At 33.2% G+C, this 21027-nt stretch overlaps 1 protein-coding gene across 1 annotated transcript in view; it reads left to right on the plus strand.

Annotated features, from left to right (window-relative positions):
• Positions 1–763: 763 nt before the first annotated feature.
• Positions 764–21027, plus strand: part of DPH6 (diphthamine biosynthesis 6) — a 30697-nt gene continuing 10433 nt past the window's right edge. The window contains exons 1-3 of the mRNA XM_044665140.1: positions 764–786; positions 5080–5174; positions 13665–13858. Coding sequence (XP_044521075.1) covers positions 764–786; positions 5080–5174; positions 13665–13858 — 312 coding nt within the window. The remainder of the gene's footprint in view (positions 787–5079; positions 5175–13664; positions 13859–21027) is intronic.

Below are 21027 nucleotides of genomic sequence, written 5' to 3' on the forward strand. Positions count from 1 at the left end.
TTGTCTTCCCCATTACACTGTAAACCCATCAGGAGAAGGGGCTGTTTTGTTTTACCTTTCTTTGTATCCCCAGCGTTTAACAAAGTGCTTGACACATAGTAGGAGTTTAATAAATGCTAGGTGGCTGTCAGTAAAATGAGAAGAGATGGATTGGAGAGTTTTGAATCTCAGGGGTTCTATAACTTTGTTCCTTTAAATCTGTCTGTCTCACCATTCACACAATTTATAACGAAATGAAGTAGGGGCGCTGTGAAAATCAGTTCCATCTCTTGAGGAGAGAAAACCAAAACACTTGGGGACAAGAAAAAGAAGTGGTTTAAAAGAAAAATTAACCACAGGGACTAAACCGGCTCCAAGGGGCTTGGAAATCCAAATGCTAATCCATTTTTGAATTCTACAGGCTATGCCCTTTCTTGGGGAACGTCTCTGCCCTCATTTAGGTGACCACAGCGCGCCTGGGGAGGGGGGGTCGGGAAATCAGCCTCTTTCTGGACGGAGAATGGCGATAAAGAGTCTAAAAGGTCCTACTAGGTGTCCTAAAAGTTCTGGCGAACAGATGGAGCAGGTGTCCAACAGGAATGTGTTAATGGCCGGGGTTTCCGAGCAGGCAGTACAAGGAAAGCTCAAGTCGCGGGTCCTAGCCGCGGCATAGGAAGCCAAGACTCCCCCCTCCCCCCCAAGGCGGAAGCAGCGGTGCTGGAGGCGCGAGTTTCCAATCTTTTCCTTCCTGCACCCTCCTCGCGCGCTAGCTGGGGATCTTGACATGAGGGTCGCGGCTTTAATCAGGTAACAAGGTTCCCGCCGCGGCCTTCCTCCCTGCTATAGCGGAGAACGTGGCTATCTCCGCCACTTACGGGGCCTGAGATCTGTCTATCGGAGACCCTGTGTAATGTAGGGATTGCCCGGAAGAGGCGGGGCCTCGGGGTGGCCTCTAGTTCCTGCCCGGAGTTTCTGTCCTGGAGGCTGCCATACCCAACCTTGCGGGTCCCTTTTCACTACCCCTTTCTAGTGCTCTCCCTTTCCCCGCTCTGCTCTTCTCTCCCTCCCTTCCCTCAGTATCAACTCCACTCCCTCTTCTGTTGAGGCTGAGGGCCGGAAGTCAGAAAGCCTGGAATTCAAATCCAGTCTCAGATATTTACTAGCTGTGACCCTGGGCAAGTCACTTAACCTGTTTACCTCAGATTCCTCTTCTATAAAATGGGGATAATGATAGTACCTACCTCTCTGTTTGTTTGATTAGATGTGATAATTATAAAGCACTTGACACATAAGTGCAATATAAATGTTATTGTAATTATTATTATAGAGGAAAAGGTAACAAAAAAAGCACTTCCATTAAGTATTCTTAGATACACAGATTCCATCATTAACATGAAATTTGAAATCAAGTAGCACATCAATACCATTATATAAAGAAGTATCTTAGAAAATTGTAGTGATTCAAGTGGAGCACTGAGCTAAATTCCTTTTCCAGCATATCAACTGCATATAATGGTAAAATGAAAAAGAGACCTGGATTTTGCACCAGAATACATTCCTACATTTAAATCTGCACATCTGATTACTCCTTGATGATCTATGGGCAAGTCAATCTCTCTTTGCCTCATTTTTTCTCTATTTTCTCATTTTTAAATCTAAGGTTAGATTAGATGGACTTCAGGGTCACTTTGAATTGTGACTTTTTCTATGGTATGAATCCTTTTGATTAATTTGTAACTTGTAATAGTACATAAGAGTATTTTACTTAAAGAAATATTTTGCCATTTCCTTAGATCATTTTAGTTAGAAAGCAAGAAAAAGTAGATTCTATAGAAGATATTAAATTTGAGATTTTTAAGCCTGATAAGCTGATAAAAATAGTAAATGAAATAACTCTTTGAAAATATAAGAATGACTGATGGAGCCACTTCTAAATTCTTGATTTATGCAGAGGAGCAAGTAAAAGGAAATATGAATTGGAGCAAGGGAGCATGCCAGTGATTAAAAATTAGAACAAGCTACCAGGACTTAAAAAGTGAGTTACAACTTCTGTTTCCAGAAGATTTAGTTATTATTAAATCAGTTAAAAGGCAGCAGAAAGAGAAAGATTATCTTTGGAGGTCTTCAGCACTTTGATTTACATGATCATACAAAAATATGGGAAATTTTATAAAACTTAACTTAGACAATGAATTTCTAGTTCTTTGATTACCCAGACATTTTTTATTCATAAAAAAAAAAAACACATTTGGATATTTGGAGATAGTCACGTATTAAATCCTCACCCAAGATTCATGTTCATTCTGTTGTATCACCTTAGCTATTTTCCAAATTAGACACAGGTTTTTACTTTGGAAATTATATATCTTAAAAAATTAACTTTATCAGTCCCCTCCATGGCTTAAAATTTGATGTAGTGATTTTTAAATATAGATATTTTATGTAATATCTTAAAAGTTCTAAACTGTGATTTGTTTGGACTCTTCGCTGTAGAAGTAATGTAACCAATTTTTTTTTATTTAAGGCAAGGAAGGTTTTGAAGAGCTATAGCTCCTCTGACCAGAATACAAACAAATTTTTACCCTGTTACTTTACCAACATTTTAAGTATATCATCTCACTTTTTACCTCAATGTCATTTAATGCTTTGTTGTTACAAATTATTAAAAAAAAAAGTAACATTTAAAGTAAATTCAATGCCATTGAGATGAGAGTGGTATTCTTTAAAATGCTGGTAGCACAATATTGTGACTAGTTTATGTTCTAGCCAAGGAAACTTTAGCCAATTTTGACCTGACTGACCTCTTTAAACCTGGAATTGAGTTTTTTTCCCCTTTTCCACTTCAGTAGAGTTGGCTAGATTCTACATGGTCATATAAAAACATGTTTAGGTAGAAATCTGCCTTTAGGTTATGGATCTTTTTTTTTTTGAGATAAGATTATACCAAATTATTTTACTATTTTTAATCCCTGATGAGTTAGAGAGCCATAATCTAGAAGCATAATTAACATTGTTTTATTCTTAATACTATTACTTAGGAGGTAAAAATCAGCTTTTTTAAAACAATGCAAAGTAATTTCATTTAAAGTGAAATTTTGCCCTTAATATTGGTAAAATAGCATTATGATAGTGCATACATATTTTAAAAAAGATTATTACCATATATAAAACACTTTAAATTCAAACCTATGATTAATTCTATAGTTAATATACATTGGGGCAACTAGGTGGCTCATTGGATGGAGAGTCAGGCCTGGAGATGGGAGATCCTGGGTTCAAATTTGGCCCTAGACTTTTCCCAGCTCTATGACCCTGGTCAAGTCTCTTAACCTGACTTGCCTAACCCTTACTGTTCATCTGCTTTGGAACCAATACTTAGTATTGATTCTAAGACAGAAGTAAGGGTTTAAAAAAAAGATAACATACATTACTTATATGCATACATCAATTTCTATGGTACATTTACATTTTTAAATGTGTATTCTTGGTAAAAATTTATATGTTTATATTCTAAGTATTATGTTATTGCATCTTAACACCGTCCCATTGTGATCATATCACATTTTTATTAAATATTAGACAAAATATAAAAATACAAATGTAATTGTAAAAGGATACAAATAATCTGGAAAATACAATTTCTATTAGGTAGTATTTCTATTGTATATATGTTATAGTAAGAGCAATGTGATATAATATAGACATCTTTGACCTTCAGAAATGGAAAGACAATTGAGTTCTAATATCAGTGTTTCAGATATACTGAATAGGCTATGTTTTTTAAACCATACATACAAAAATCATGATGGATGTAGGAATAGGTTCTAATTTTGGTTATATAGCCTCTGATCTATAGCATCTCATCTCAAACTTTCTCACAGAGGAGAATGGTGTTAAAGACTAGGTCAGCATCCTTTTTATCCTATAGTGTCATGGGTCCAGTGGCAGTTCTAAAGCATGGACAGGAGAGAAGGTAGGGTGAAGAGAGAAACAAAGGAAGTCAAGAGAGAGAGAATCATAATGAGCAGAAGGATAGAAAGTATATATAATGGAGAATGGAAAAACAATCCTCCCCCACCTTTCCAAATTGCTACTCCATGGTATAGATTGTCCCCATAGTTGCCTGAGCACAATGATTTCCACCTTTGCTATTGAGGAATCTGGGGATGGGCATGGAACTGAAATGAACAAGGTCCATATACTATATTATCAGGACAATAGAGCCTCACCTATTCTTTAGGGTTCTGAAATAAAAACACTAGCAATAATAATTGATACTAATACTTTAATGTTTGGAAAGTGCTTTACAGATTGACAATTTAGCTTTAAAATTACCAAACGAAGTAGTTACTACTGATAGGATTATTCTGATTTTATGGCTGAGAAAACCAAGGCTCACTGAGATGGGTTGTCTTGCTGATGTTCTCTTCATAGAGCTAGCATCAGATCTGAACCTAAGGCTTCTAAGACTTGCAAGATTCTATCCACTAATCCAAGTGTTGGAGCAGATAGTGTTTAGTTTTCCATCTTTACAGAAGTATTTTCAATTAACAGTAAATGAGCACTGCCTTTTGCTGATTCTCAAGTATAAGATATCTTTGTATTTAAGCTTTAGTAACTTAAAACTTCACTAATAATTTTGAGACACCAAGTATTTCATTCAATCCTTTATGAAAAGTACATTGATTTTCTGATTTGAGGCTAGTTTTTTTCCCTTTTTCAAGGGAAATTTTACTCAAGAAACATATGTGATAAATGTTTAACTAAAATTTTAAAAATTGAGATCATTGTATTCACCAAATATCTTGTACATTAAATAGGGCTCCTGACATAAATAAAATACCCACCCAATTTAGCATAGAATCTGAAGTCTTTGTGGAATTTTTAGAAATTGATGATGGCAAATTATTTTATATGTATTAGCCTTAATCATTCAAATTCAGGTGCTTAGGTTCTATGTAATTTGGAAAGTATATGTTTGTTTTATGCTCTAATTCAAAAGCAGTCATTGAAAAATTATGAAAAGTTAAGCTACATGTGCTATACTTAGTTCTAGTTATTTTTGAAGTAACTTTTCTCTAAACTATTTTTTTTTCTTAGTGGTGGGAAGGACAGCTGCTATAATATGATGCAATGTGTTGCTGCTGGGCATCAGATTGTTGCTTTAGCAAACCTAAGACCAGGCAAAGACCAAGGTAAGATTATTGCATTTTTTTAATCATCCAAAAAGGATATAGTTTTTTTCAAACATATTCTCTGTATGTGTATGTATGTTTGTATCACTTGAAAATGACATGAATAATCACTATTTAGTTTTATTAGCCAACACTATGAGACACTATGGAATGGAATGTGACCATATTGTATGGGAAAACAGAGTACCACTAAGCAGGTAAATGAATTCTATGAATAATCCCCAAATTCACTTTAGCTATTTACTTCAATTTTCTTCACATCAAATTGTCTTCTCTGAGATGTTAAAAAGAAAACAAAAATAAAAACTGAGTGATTGGAATTTCACCAGTCCATCTAATGAATGACATACAGAAGGTAATAGAAAGAGAAAAAGAACATCTCTCCAACTCCAGCTCTCACTACTTCCTGACATAACAATTTTAGTTAGTTCCATCCCTTTACCATTGCCTATATAGATGCCATTCTTAACTGTCTCACCCTTCCCTCAAAATTTGAACTAATGCTTAAAGGCTTAATTGAAGACTCTCCTTTTTAAAGAAGCTTTCTTGATTAACTCTACTTCTAGGATGCTCTTTTTCTTTTTTTATATACCCTTGGAGACTTTGGCATTGTGTTTGTACAAATATCAATTACTTGCTTATATATTGATTTGAATTGATTTTCTGCCCTGTATATTTTTGTGCCCCAACTATATTATAGGTTTCTTCAGATTAAAGATTGTAGCATCTATAGGATCCTAGAATTTAGAAGAAACAGAGACCCATAAAAGAAAATTGAAATGCCCAAGGGCATACAACTAGTAAAGTAGCAGAGCTAGAATTTTAATCCAGGTTCTTTGAAAAGTTCAGCACTTTTCTGTTTCCCATAATACATGGTAGTGTGTAAATGGAATTAGCTCTAGCTAATTAGCCCATTCATAGTTAAAATTCTAGCCACCAGAGATAATGTCATCCCCACCTCCCTTAGTGGGGAGGGGAGATGAGTTACCCACACGTGACAATAAGTAACAAATCAAGAACGAGGGACTGCCGTTTGGGCAGTCCAAAACAGTGTAGAGGCTGCCATTTGTCCACTTGAATTAGAGGTAGACCCACAGGAAGTGACAAGAGACACTATCTCTTCAAGTATGTTGGTAACTTCCTGTTGAGGCAGTTCCCGCTTTGAACTTGGTGCTGAAGGATCTTGGCTGAGACCTCAGGCAGCTTCCCTTCTGAATTGTCACGTGGGTGAGTTAGGCTGACTTCCTTGGCCTACCTTAGCGTTTCCAGACTCTACCTTAAATAGGCCTCTTACCTCTCTGATTGCTAAGGCCTTGTGGCTTGTAGCCTAGTTTAATTAGCCTTTTAACCCTCTCTCCATCCCTGACCACCCTCTCCCTCTCTCTATTTCCCTGCCTTCTACCTTCCTAATTGTAAATAAACTACCATAAAACCCATCCTGACTTGGGTCTATTTTAATTATGGAATCAATATTAATTATTGATTCCCGGTGACTGCACCTTAAAATATATATCTATATAATATCTAATTTCTCCAATTATTACAGTAGGTAGTTCTTTACATCTTATAGAACTTAACAAATGCCTTTGGCTGAGTAAATGAGTAATGAGCCATCCTGAGATAGTACTAGAATGACTGAATATTGGTTGAAATTTTCAGTCCAATATTATTTTTTGTCTAATATCTATTTTTTGGATGGTACTAGAAGTTATGTGGAAAGGTAGACAACAACTAGCTAATTATAGAGCTGACCTAGCAGAGGTGCCATTGTGAAAGGAAATGTTGCTACTGCGAGGCTTTGGGAATTGCTGATAACTTGTTTCTCCAGGCCTGGCTCCTCTAGATTTAGAGATGACATTCAGGTCCTGAGTCAAAAGAAACCAGGGGAAAAAAATATAAGTATCTTTTAATTTTGTTGTTATTGATCTTCAAGGCTACCTTGAAGTAAGGGGAATCAATTCTTTAGTATTTTCAGTTTTAAAATATATTTAATAAAGCTGTTTTATTCAGTGCCTAAATTTATTTTAGATTTCTATTGTATTTTTAGTTTCACTAAATTTTTACTAAAGAATGATTATAAAATTCTTTGAACCTATTTTTAGTATTTAAATGGTCAACTGTAAATGAGGAGGAAGCTGACAAATACTTATAGGCCAAAAGAATAGTATAAAATTATTTAAAAGCCAGAATGATAGGAAGCAGGGAGACATAAAAAAGGATCCTAACTTTAGGGAGCCAGAAATCATCTGGATATGGGCAGCCAATGAATATAGCAGTTGATTTGACTTTCATCATTATCTCCAGAATAATATTTATAAATAATATCCCTAATTTAAAGTTTGAGGGTATGCAGAACAGATTTGTAGGTACAGTCTTTACCACAAGGGAAGAAATATAGAGACAAATATATGGTAGACAAATATCTAATTGAATATAAATACTAGATGTTCCCAAAATTTTAGTATAGTTATCGCCACTTAAAACTGCATTTTAAGACAGGGGAAAATTTGCATTTTATAAGAATATTAATGAGGAAAATGAGATATTTACATTAAAAGCAAGTAAAGAAATTGCATATCTGAGACTAGGGGCAATTTTTCAGACCTGTTGCATTGGTTCAGGTCCTAGAAAACTGCAAAGGAAACATTTAGGAGCATAGCTTTTTCCATCTAAAGCTTTGGGTAGAAATATTTTGTACTTTAGTCTTGGGGGGGGTGTTGTTATTCTTTTTTTCCCCCTTTCTTAATTACCTTTTGGCGATTCTCTTGAGTTCTGTATTTGGGCATCAAATTTTCTGTTTTAAGTCTGATCTTTTGTTTATGAATGCTTGGAAGTCTTCTATTTTATTAAATGACCATACTTTCCCTTGCAAGAATATAGTCAGTTTTGCTGGGTAGTTGATTCTTGGTTATAGACCCAGTTCCCTTGCTTTCCAGAATATCATATTCCATGCCTTCCAGTCCTTCAGTGTAGATGCAGCCAGATCCTGTGTTATCCTAACTATGGTTCCATGGTATCTGAAAGACTTCTTTTTAGCATCTTGTAATATTTTTTCCTTGGTCTGGTAGTTCTTGAATTTAGCTATAACATTCCTGGGTGTTGTCAATTGAGTATTAAATGCAGGAGGTGATATGTAGATTCTTTCAATCTCTACTTTTCCTTCTTGTTTGAGAATGTCAGGGCATTTTTCTTGGATAATTTCCTGTAGAATGATGTCCAAGCCTTTTCTTTTGTCATGATCTTCTGGTAGTCCAATAATTTTTAAATTGTCTCTCCTGGAACTGTTTTCAAGGTCTATGGTTTTTTCAATAAGATGTTTCACATTTTCCTCAATTTTTTCATTCCTTTGATTTTGTTTTATAAATTCTTGCTGCCTTGTGAAGTCATTTGCTTCTAGTTGTTGGACTCTAACTTTTAATGACAGAATTTTATCACTGGCTTTTTGGTCATCCTTTTCCTCCTGGTCTGATTTTCTTTGTATGCCATCTTTCACCTTCTTTGCCTTGTTTTCAAGCTGGTCAACTCTGGCTTTCAAGACACTATTTCTTGTGTTAGTTCATATGCCTCTGTTTCTCCATGACTTATTTTGCTTTTTAAGTTCTTTTCCCAATTGCTTTCATCCTTTCTTCATTGGTTTTTGAATTGTATTTTGAGTTCTTCCAAAGCCTGTGTCTGGTTCAGTGGAGTTTCTGTGTTTTTGCTTGGTGTTCCTGGGTCCTCCTCTGTTCCATTTGCTCTTTATTCATTACCTGGTTAGAAGCTGTTGATTATAATTTCTTTTTTCTTTTTCTTTTGTTTACTCATATCTTTTCCTTCTTTCCCCCCTGTAATTGGCTATAATCTTGCTCCTCTGATTATTTGCTGGATTTGTTGGTTTGGACTATTCTGTTCTGAAGGGGCTTCTTCTCTTCTCTGCTCAGGTATTGTCATTCTTCAGACTTTGAGGAGAGATGGTTTTGTATTGGAAGTATGAAATGATTCATTCATTCAACAAACATTTCTTAATTGTTTACTATGTGGTAGGTACTATACGAGGGGTTGGAGATACAGAGGTAAATCAATACAAAATCTAGATGAAGAATTTACTTTGGAGGCTATGGAATATTTACATGAAAAATAGAAGTGTTTGTATTTTATCCTAGATCCAGTAAGAAACTATTGAAACTTCTTGAGCATAGGTGTGACATGATCAGACTTGGAATATAGGAATTTTAATTTAGTAGTTTTGCATATGATATATTGGAAAGAGTATTGGAGGCAAGGAGATCAGTTAGAAGCTGTTGTAATAGTCCAGCTGAGAGGTAATTAAAGCCTAACTGAGGGTGGTGGTTGTATGTGGGTAGAAAAAAAGTCTGGGAAAGGTATTATGGAGATAAATATTGAGAAGCCTTGGCTGACTATTGATGGACAAAAACTATTACTGTAACTTATACATTAAAAACAGAAATGAAATTTCCCTTCATTTCTACTGTTTGTCAAATAAGAAAATCCATTTGCTATTTATAGCCAGATTAGTCAATTGTCCTTTTTGAGCCATACATAGAGATTTTCATTTGAAGATATAGAGATTTAATGTTTTTTCCCCTATTGAAAAATTTATATATAATTATATCATATCACTAGCACATGATCTCTTATTTTCTTATGGCTCAGTAGCATTCCAAGTAGTTTAACATGCAAGAAATGAATAAAAAAAATAAAAAGGAGAAAAGCTGATTTTAAAAACTGGTAAGAACTATAAGAGGAAAAGTTAATGAATATATACTATTTGAATAATATCAAGATAAAAAAAATATTTGTCAGTCTATATGCATTCAAAGAGAAAGATGTATATATGATCACAAAGTGTAAAGATTCAACTAATTTTGATTTAAACCAAGAAGGAAGACCTAATTTATCAGAGAATAAAAGAAGCAGTGAATAATCAAATGGTTTCTTTCTTCTCAAACAAGTTTTACATGGAGCATAAAGAGTATGGAATAGAGATGATCACAGTATCAGAGCAATTGGAGTGAATTCATATAGCTGAGTTCTCAAGAGTTAGTATTGAAATTACTTTATTCCCATCAATAAGGTGGACTTTTGTCAAAGTATTCATAAAACAATCCTGCTAAGTGAGTGGTAGGAAATTTCGTGGCAAGTTAATTGAGGTGCTCCAGGCAACAGTGGAGCCTTTTCATTTTATTTGATCTCATATTAACTATTGTGTTCAAAGCCTCAATTAATAAAGTGACATCATAGTCAGGACTAGATGAAACATTAAAAGAAATTGTGTTCTTACCAAGTTAAAAAAAAAGACATTAACATCTAGATTTTTTTTAACAACTCAAGAGTTCGGCTCTACCTTAAAAGATGTGTATTTTTAGTACTCATGTGAAATAGAGGTGAATGGATCTTGTTCTTCCATTTAGTTTAGGAATTACAGGACAAAGAATTTATAACAGTAGACTAGAACTTATAGATTCAAAAAATCTACATATAAAATATAAACTTTCTCCCACTTTTTTACATTTTTTACCATACGGCTAGATTGAGAGAAGACAGCTATTTATAGGTTTATCGTTATATACTCAATTATACTAACATTTGCCTACAAATGAAAAGTCAAATGTAAACCTTAAAAATTACAGTAAGAGGCTTATTATGCTTTCTTTAGGCCTTTTATTTTATGGCCTGGTTATTGAAATTAATTTTTAAAATCTTAAATGGAGATTACAAAAACTTGTTGGACATATTTATATAACTAAATTCATTGTGTACATATAGTTTGATGATAAGAAGAAATGAGTTAGCAAATAGTGCTGATTTCAATTATTGGTGGTCATAGGGGTCCTGGTTATTTGAATTCTGTTTGCATGACTTTTTCATATTTGTGGAAAGCTTGTGAACTATTTAAACTTGTAAAATGTCAGTGCAGTGGCACAGTTGGAATTGTTTTCCTGAAAACAGGGTGGATCAATGAAATGTATAAATACTTTATAGTAACTTAGTATTTTTGATAATGAAATTTTTAGACTAGCACCTTTTTTATGGATGCATGTATTAAAAACTTTTTACTCTAGTTTCACTTTTTGAGAATGATGCATCATACACTATCGCATTTTTTAATTTTCCCTTTGTTCCATAAATCTTCAAGGTTAAATAAATATCAAATCAAATCAGCAGATACTTATTGAATGCCCACCTACAAATGAAGTACTATGTTTCTAGAGAGAATTGACACCAAATTTATCTTGAGACCTGGACATGGTGCATACTTAGGTCAGTTTTCAATTCCTGCCATTAGAGTTTATTTCCCTAATGTAGCATTTCCTATTTGCGTGTAGACCTGTTTACATTACATCATGAACACTTGTATCATCTTGAATATCTACTTGTCAATTCATAACATGGTCTTCAAGACACATGCCTAAATCTAACCTATTGACAATAACAGTGATTCCCAACCTTTTGTAAATGAGAATATCTTTTTACTCTGAAAAATTAGCAGATCTTCCCATAATAATGATTAAGAAAATAAATAAGAAAGGAAGAACTGCTATAAATTCACTAATACTTTTAAATTAATTGGTAGTTTTTGAATCAAAATAGCATCTTCATCCATTTGGGGAAAATATTCCTATATTTGTAATTATTCAGTTTGTAGAAAGTATGCTTGATTATTTGTGAATTTGTATGTGTATCAAAGGACCTTTTACAAAAAATCTGGGTCTGCAGCCTACAGAATGGGTCCTTGTGGTCCAAGGGATAAAATCCAAATCTCAGCCTGGCATTTAAGGCTCCAGGCTCATTTCAACAAACCTTTTTATTCTTAATTTCATATTATTCCCCTTTGTGCATTCTGCATTCCAGCTAGATTAGAATGCTAACTATTCTCCGTTTTGTTCTGCTCTTTTTTTGGTCATGCTTTCATCTATCCAATTTTCTATGCCTGATTTATATTTCTTCCAATCTTCTTGTTCAAAGCTAATTTCCTTCAATTTTCCATTGAAGCCCTTGTTTTCCTCATTAGAAAGTGATCTTTCTCCCTCCTTATATTTTGTTAAATACTTGTTAATATACTTGTTAAAGTACTTTTTCTGGAACTCTCTTTTGTCCTTATTATATATTCAGTCTAATTTTTTGTTTACTTAATATTCTCTCTATTAGGTTATAAGTTCTTTTTCCTTAAAGGCCTGGGTTGATCTTCATCTTTGTATCCCTAATGCCTCAGTGAATCTCCAGTGAATTGCAAATAGTAAGCATTAAATAAATGTTTATTGAATTTGTTTGTTAGATTAATAGTGGTCCAAATAATAGGATCCAAATCTCTGAATTTCTTTTCTCATGTATAAAATGGGTAAGTAGCTGGTGAAGAGTTGGACTTAGATGATCTCTAGGATTCCTTCTAATTTTGTGGTTCTGTGATGCCATTTATTTTGGAGGAAGCCCTATAATAATCCAAAATCCATTAAAACAGTGTCGATTTGAATTGGAAAAAGAAACTAAATTGAGAATATAATTTAAAGGAATATAAGCTTACTCTGGAGACTCAAGACAGAAATTATATATATTATATATGTAATATATATATTGAATGTATGTGTAAATGTAAATATATATAACATATATACATAAATATATATAAAACATACATACACACAAATATAATAAATAATGAATAAAACATTCAGTGTGTTTACATGTATGCATATGTATACAAACCAATTGGAAAGATGTTTGGAACATGGGTGAATTCATAGTCACTCAGTGTTTCATGAAGCATATTGAGATGCTAGGGAAGCCCTTAAGAGGTGGTGCCAAAATGTTGTGGTCGACTTAATAACTAACCTCTTCTTACGTGCTGGACACTGTATAAGGTGCTGGTAGTACAAGTACAAACAGTGTAAAGTTATCCTTGCTTATAGGGAACTTCCATTTTAATGTAATTCTAATAACAAAGGATTTTCTGTTTAACCCTTCGGAGACCTCAGGCAGCTCATAGCATTGTCTAACACTTAAGCTCCCCAGAGGCACAGAAAAGAAAGAGGAATACAGACATACAGTAGAGTATACCTAGATAAAACCTCTGCAATTGTATTGCTCTACTGGCAGAAGTTTCCAGGTAGCTCTTTTTTCCTTCTTATGATTAACTAGCCCTGCAAGTAGCCGTTTAATGGGGCCAAGCCTAAAATAACAGCCCAAAGGGCTGCCTATATCTACTGCCTACAGGCAACCTCTGAGCAATGCTGATGTCGTCCTCTGGGATACCCCATGAAGATGCTGTTTGCTGGCCCCACAGTTTAGCTGCTTTGCATTACTTTAAGTAGTAATAACCACTATAGATTGATATGTAAGATTTTATTTCATAATATCAAGATATATAGAGCATTCTTTTTCAATTTCATATTAGTCTTTCAGTTAATACAGGAATATTGCCCTCATCCAATCTTCAAATCCAACTTCCTTTTGATTTTCTTTAATTGAGCATATCTGTTTTATTTTCTACAGTGGGAACAGATGAACTGGATAGTTATATGTATCAGACAGTGGGACATCAGGCCATTGAACTGTTTGCCGAAGCAATGGCTCTCCCGTTATATCGTCAAACCATCAAAGGAACCAGTATGGAGACTGGACGAATATATACCAGATGTGAAGGAGATGAAGTTGAAGATCTCTATGAACTTTTGAAATGTGTTAAGGTATGATTTCTAACCAGTTTTACTGGTTATATATTATCAACAGAAGGAAGGTAAAGTCATATATAGTCTAATATCTGCTGAAAAGCAAAGGACATTTCACAAGGAATTTTATTTGCTTAGTGAATAAGGGGAATTGTTATGACTTTTTTTTTATTATTATTTGTAGTATAAAAACATAGCCTATAACTTTTCTCATAATTTGTCCTTACTGGCTTTTAAAAATTTAAATGGACTTTGTATGTGACTTTAAAGCCATATTTTAGATTAAGTTACTTGTTGATTATGTATAAAATTTTTGATAACTATTGTTTTCTCATATTTCACTCTGTTAAATTCAGTAGAATTTAACAGAAACTATCAGTCTTCACCAATAAGAAATGATCTTTCTTTCCCGAGGCTTGTATTGGTACTTTGTATCTGTTATTTACTTATCTTGTTCTGTTTGGTGTTATAATTACTTGTGAATAGTAAATATTTAATAAATGTTTGTTGAATTATCATATCCCTCCTAATAAAATGAAAACTTCACAAGGGTAGTGACTGTCTTGCTTATATTTGTATCTCCCCAGTTTCTAGTACATTGTAGATGTTTAATAAACATTGAATTAAGTGCATTGTTGCTGTTTATCTTGCTCAGTGAAGATTCATAGAATGTTTAGATGTCAGGGTAAATAATCTTTTATTACCATTGATATTAGTTATCATTGACTGCAGTTAATGCTTTTCTTCTTTATCTGTAACATTTTTTAGTTAGCAAAAATTGTAACAAACATTTTTTAAGCATTTACTGAATGCAGAACAGTGAGAAAAGACTGAGGAGACAATAGTTTATGAACTAGTGGGAAGATAAGACAAGAACAATAGCTATAATGTGCAATAATTCTTTAAGTTTATTAGAAAGTTACAAAACTAAAAAGTTTGTGAAGTCTTAGGGGAAAAGTCCTAACTTTAAATCTTTCATTTTACATAAACAATGCCTCATTACTTCATTTCTTAGGGGAAATTTAGGCTATTGCTAATGACATTTAAGGCCTAACCCATGACCTTGTAGAAGGTACCTAGTATGTAGATTTGATAACTGTATGTTGAACTGAGCTGAATTAATAGTAGGCTATATCATAGGATCAGAGATTTTGCACTGGAAGGAACCTTAGAACTTATCTGGTCCAACTTCTATCATTTATTTATTAAAAACCTGAGTCCAAGAAATGTAAATTACTTGCTTAAAGTCTACTTTTTACTTGACTCTTTAGTAACTTTTCATGGGAAGTTCTTGTTCTACAGAAACCTGTCACTTAGGAGCTATGACCTGTGACTCATTGACAGGAGAATTTTACAGGCCAACTCTGAGGAATTAATGAAGCTTTATATATTCATTTTTATGTTACTGAATCAAAGCATAGTAGTCACTGAGGATTTGGTTCAAATAATAAAGAATCTATGTTTTTTAAAATTTATAGATAGAATCTTATTTTTTAACGTATTAATACCTATATATTTTATTTATTTTTTCTTTTCTGAGAAAGAGTAATAACTTTTACCATCATGATCATTTTCAGGAAGCATTGCATTAACTTTTTTATTACATATTTGGCCTCTAGCTCCTCCCATCTCCAAATCATCCTCCACATAGCTGCCAAAATAATCTTTTGAAACCATAAATTCAACAATGTCACTCGTCTACTCAACAAACGTCAATGGGTCCCTAATTCTAAGAAAAGGTACAAGACTTTTAGTTTGACTTCAAAGTCTTTTCTCAGTCTGACTTCTTCTGTCTTTTTTCCTATGTTTGTTGAATATTATTCCCCTTCATTTTCTCAACATGCCAGTTACATTGGCCTACTCACTGTTCCACAAATTCAATATTCCAACTCCTAATTTCCTTTCATTGTACAGGCTATCCCTAATACCCAAAATGTACTCTTTCCTCCTTAAAATCCCAAGATTCCTTAGTGATTCAGTTTGTGTACCATTTCCCATGGGAAAATTTTCTGATTCCTTTAGCTAGCGCTTTCTCTTTTCCTCAAATTACCTGTATGTACTAGTTTGGGAAAGCAATGGGGTATGGTGCATTTATGATTGGATTTGAAATCAAACCTGGGTTTAAATTTTGCCTTTATCCTATAGTAGAGACTTTTGATGCTCATGGGACATTACTTAATGTCAGAATACCATAGATAGCCCTGTAAGATAGTGTACACACTAACTGGTGTACATTTTCCATAGTTTCCTTATCCATTCTACATTGATCACTATCTGGACTCATTCAAGGTAATTCTTCTGTCATTTCTTTTCTCTTTGTCTTCCCAAACAAATTCATATGTCTCAGCTATTTGTTTGATGCTTCTTTGCTAAAATGACATTGGGTAAGCTCATATGGATTTTTTGCCTGAATGGCCTTTGATTTCATTTTTGGATCTTAGTAGTTTCATGGGCTCCTCTTGGAGGTAAGCTATTTTTGGTTACATTAGAAAAAAATTCAGTTTTGTATACCTATCATTTGCCTTGCCTGTTATCTAGTGAAGGGATATTTATTTGTTCCAAAGTATTTCTATGGATTTTTTACCTGATTATTATTATGTTATTATATATTATTATTCTAGTATTATAAGATATCATATTATAATATCTTATAAAGATGATATTATTATATTTTTATAGCTGCCTTTGGTTGGGTCTCTTATTTAGTTTGACTTGCTGTATTCTCATTAGCATACTTTCAAAATATGTAATGAACTATTTTATAAATTTGAAAGTGTACATTAAAACTGGTATTACAGAGGGATTTATGCCTTAATGAATTTTTCCCTTTTAGTTTTGATTTCAAGATGTGAGTAATTCCTAGATTGTTTCTTGATATTTTTATGATCAGTATATATGTTATTTTTGTTATTATTATTAGGATGTACTCAAAATTCTTCAGTCTGTAAAATAAGAACATTAAGTGACTCCCAAGCTCCCTTTCAGATTTAAATCTATGCTCCCATGATCTTCTAATAAGGGTACTCAACTACCTCTGGAGGCAGTCCATTCTACTGCTGAATAGCTTTAAATGTTAGGAAGATTTTCCTTATGTGAAGCCAGATCTGCCCTTATGCAACTTACTGTTCTTGCTCCTATTATTGCCTACGAGGACCAAGTGAAACAAATTTCATGATGTCTTTTCCAGGTGATAGCCTCTGAATACTTGAAGATAGCTATTGGGGCCCCATTGCATCTTTTCTGCTAAACAACATCCCGAAGATCTTTAAGTGATACTTATATGACATGATCTAGGGATGACCAGCAGTATCAAATGCTGTATCAAGCTAAAAAGTATCATATAATTTAGAAGCGAGTTGAACTTTAATGATTGATCATCTAGTTTCAATTCCTTCATTTTTCAAATGAGAAAACAGACTAAATGAGGTTAGATGACTTTCCCAGGGTTACACATCTAATAAGTAGAAAAGTCAAGATTCAAACCCAATTTCTTTGATTACAAATAAAATATCCTCTACATTATAGTCTGTGATCTCCATCAAATTAACTTTAAATACAGAGTTTTCATAGTATGTGAAACTGGATATAAGTTTTTAATATAATATTTTTGATAGATCTCAAATTAGATGTAATATCATTGATTACATTGCTTAAAATTTTTACACTTCATCATTTTAGAGAAAAGACTTGCAGCATGCTGACAGTTTGAGCTTTGTGATAATAACAACCTTCAAAGTCTAAAAAAGATAATACATTACTGATCAATTTAATTAAAAATGGACAGATTCGTGGTAATTAAGGTGAAATTTCACTTTAGATACATGCTGTCTGATGAAATGGATGCTTTGCCATTATCTTTATAGTAACAGTCAGTTATGACATAAATTAATGCTAATGTTAAATCTTGACAACTTCTGCTTTGGAAGTTCATACATGATAATTATAACTATAAGTTGAAAGAGATGTTATCAAGTTGTCCAAGACTAAATAGCTGCTTCTTTTCCTGTGTAGAAATATTAATTTTACTATAGGATATTTTAGAGACATAAATATCAGAAATATATTGCTTTTATGGGAGACACTGTATAATCAGGCTTTTACAGTTAAACCCATTTATGGAACTGTGGTGCGAAAATTGCTATTGAGGTCTTACATATTTAAATGAACAATTGAGTAATTATAGAAAAAGAGTCTGGAAAAGCTATAATTCTTCTTAATCTTCATTTGTTCTAAGAAAAAGATTGAATTGCAATTTTAATCCTTTAAATATTAAAAACATTTTGATTCATTTTCATTTTATACATTTATTTATAACATTGCAGTTTGTAACTTTAACATATATTTAAAATCTATCTGTTATTACTGTTACCTCTTTCTTTAAAAATTAGTATTAAGATTTTTTTTAGGAAATATGTCTGTTTTTAAGAATTTAAAACTCTTTGAAAAGAAGCTGAAGAATCCAAGGGGATCACTTGTAGAGTTTCATGTTTTGTCAGTTGTTTTACAGTTGTTGATTATTTATTCTGCAGTAGCAGAAATGAATGCTAAAGATTATGGTGTTATAATTCTAATGCAATTCAGAAGAACCAAGAAAAGTAGAAGGAAGTCTTTAGGATGGTTATTTAAAAAAGAACCAATTTCCAAGGAACTATTTCCCCTAAGAATTCATTAGTAATAACATATCACAATTAAATTGTCATGTGGATTAATTTTGTTTATAGGTAACTTGTTGGTGCATGAAAATGATCTGTCTTTATAATTCTATGCTTTTAAAAAAGTAATACAGAGTAATCATTTGTAAATCATGTGTGTAGATAGCCTATTAGTTTTAATTTATTTTTTTTGGAAATAAAGGCTACTTATCAATAAGAGGAGGTAGATGATACCTTGTCTCTACTATGATAACTTCCTCTTTTAATTCTAATTGCACAGCAACCAATCTGTCATCACATTTTTGGCCCTCATTGAGAGCATAGCATAAGTAAGAAGCATTGATATCATTGTTCCCTCTCATGATAAGGCTAAATTACTGAAGAGATTTCATTATGTTGCTCAAATTAGACCAGTGAAATCCTAATGGTTTGCTTCTTGAATTAAATTTGTATTACTATCTTTTTTGTTATTCACATTTACTGGTATCATTTCCTTTTTCTCCCAGGGAATCCATATAATAAAGAAACTTTAAAAAAGACAAGTTTAGCAAAATAAACAATAGATCATTCAAATTCAACATTATGTCCAGTGCTCCATACCCATGGTCACTTACCCTTACAAAAAAAAGGAGTATATAGTCTCATATCTTCTTTGGAGGCAAGCTTATTCATTTCACATAGCCTTCAGTTTCAAATTTTATTGTTGTTATTTCCATTTATCTTGTGAAGTTGTTGTGCATATTGTTTTCCTGGTTCTGCTTAAGTATCTTTGCATCAGTTTATATGTCTTCTTATATTTTTCCTTATTTTTTCACATTACTCATTTCTTGTAAAGCAGTAATATTTCTATTATATTTATATACAATAATTTTATTAGGCATTCTTCTGTTAAGAGACACCCCTGTTTCCCATTCTTTACTAATACAAAAAGTGTTGCTATAAATATTTTGGAGTATATAAAACTTTTCTTTTTATCATTCACATCTGTGGAGTATATGTTAAGCAAAATGGAATTTCAGGATCAGAAATTACAGACATTTTAGTCATTTTCTTGGTATAATTCCAAATTGTTATCCAGAATGGTTGCACCAATTCATAGATCCATAACATTGCATTAGTGTATCTGACTTTCCACAATCCCTTCAAAATGGACTATTCTCAACTTTTGTCATCATTACCAGTTTGCTGGCAAGGCCAGCCAAGAAACATTTATTAAGTACTTACCATGTGCCGGGCAGAGTACTTAGTCATGAGGATACAAATATAAGCAAAAACAAAGGCAGTCCCTGCCTTCAGGGTGCATACATTCTATTAGGGGAAGACTGAACACAAAAGACAATCAAAAAGTAAGTGGAGAGGGAAAGAGAATAACAGAACCCATGCAGAAGCATGATTTTGAAGTCCAGAAAGTCAGAAGCAAGCCAATAGGAGAATGAAAGTTGGCTGACCTTAGCCTCTTTCTGTAATGGAAGCTCTAGGAGGGACTCATGAATAAGAGCAGGGAGCTAGCATTAGCAAATAGATGTTCCAAGGCAAGAACACATTAGAGACATGGTACTGAAGTTCTGAAAGTCAGAAACATTTCTGGGAAGGGAATAGTGGTTCCAAAGTGGGTGAAAATTATTTCCTCTTGGTGGCAGCCAGCAGTACATTCGTCTTTTACAGATGAGCGCAATATATGTGAAGAAGGATTTGCTTTCCAATATAGTATATTTTTGATGACCTGGTGAAGATGGAAATTTGACCTTTCTGATTCTTTTCACTTATAGTCTTCTTATATCCTTTTCTCTTCAAAGTATCTGGGATTCATTGTTTTGAAATAAAACAGGGGATATTCTACCAGCTCTTTTTATTGGATATCAGATTTAGGCATTATCTATTTGTCTCCCTCTAAGAAAACCAAACCAAAACATGAACACTAGCTTTAGATTTATTTTAAGCAAAAAAATTATAGAATAGAAATCAATTAAGCACAAATGACTTTGTAAACTGGTAAAATAAAACTAGTTGTTAGTAGATATTTTCTAGTAGTTTATATATTTTTATGAACTTTGACTGTTGACCTGAGATGTTTTTCTATACCTGCCCAAATGGGATTGGTACTTCTATATCTCCCATCATGATTGGCATTTTGAATAATGTTTTTAAATTACATAATGATTTAAGTTATTATAGTAAGAGGAGCACTGGAATGGGATTTAGGAGACCTAGGCTCTACTATTGGTTTTGCCACTAACTAGTAGTGTAACCTTGGGCTGCACATTTAGCCTAGATAAATCATAGTTCCTTTCTTTATAAATTGAGTGAGTTAAACTAAATGGTCTTTTTGTAATATCCATTCCAGTTATCACATTTTATGTTTCCATTAGTTATTCTTTTAAATATCTTGCAAAAGGAGTTTGAGCTATCTTAAAGTATTGTTTATGTCTGCCATTTTGCCCAGTCTCTCCTTCCTTACCCATGTTTCCTTAGACATGAGATTGGGAAAATCTGTTATCACCTCAAGAGAATTAAGGAGCCAGTAATCTAGTAAGT

Source organism: Gracilinanus agilis, chromosome 2 (genome assembly GCF_016433145.1).
Source record: "Gracilinanus agilis isolate LMUSP501 chromosome 2, AgileGrace, whole genome shotgun sequence".
NCBI classification, from domain to species: domain Eukaryota; kingdom Metazoa; phylum Chordata; class Mammalia; order Didelphimorphia; family Didelphidae; genus Gracilinanus; species Gracilinanus agilis.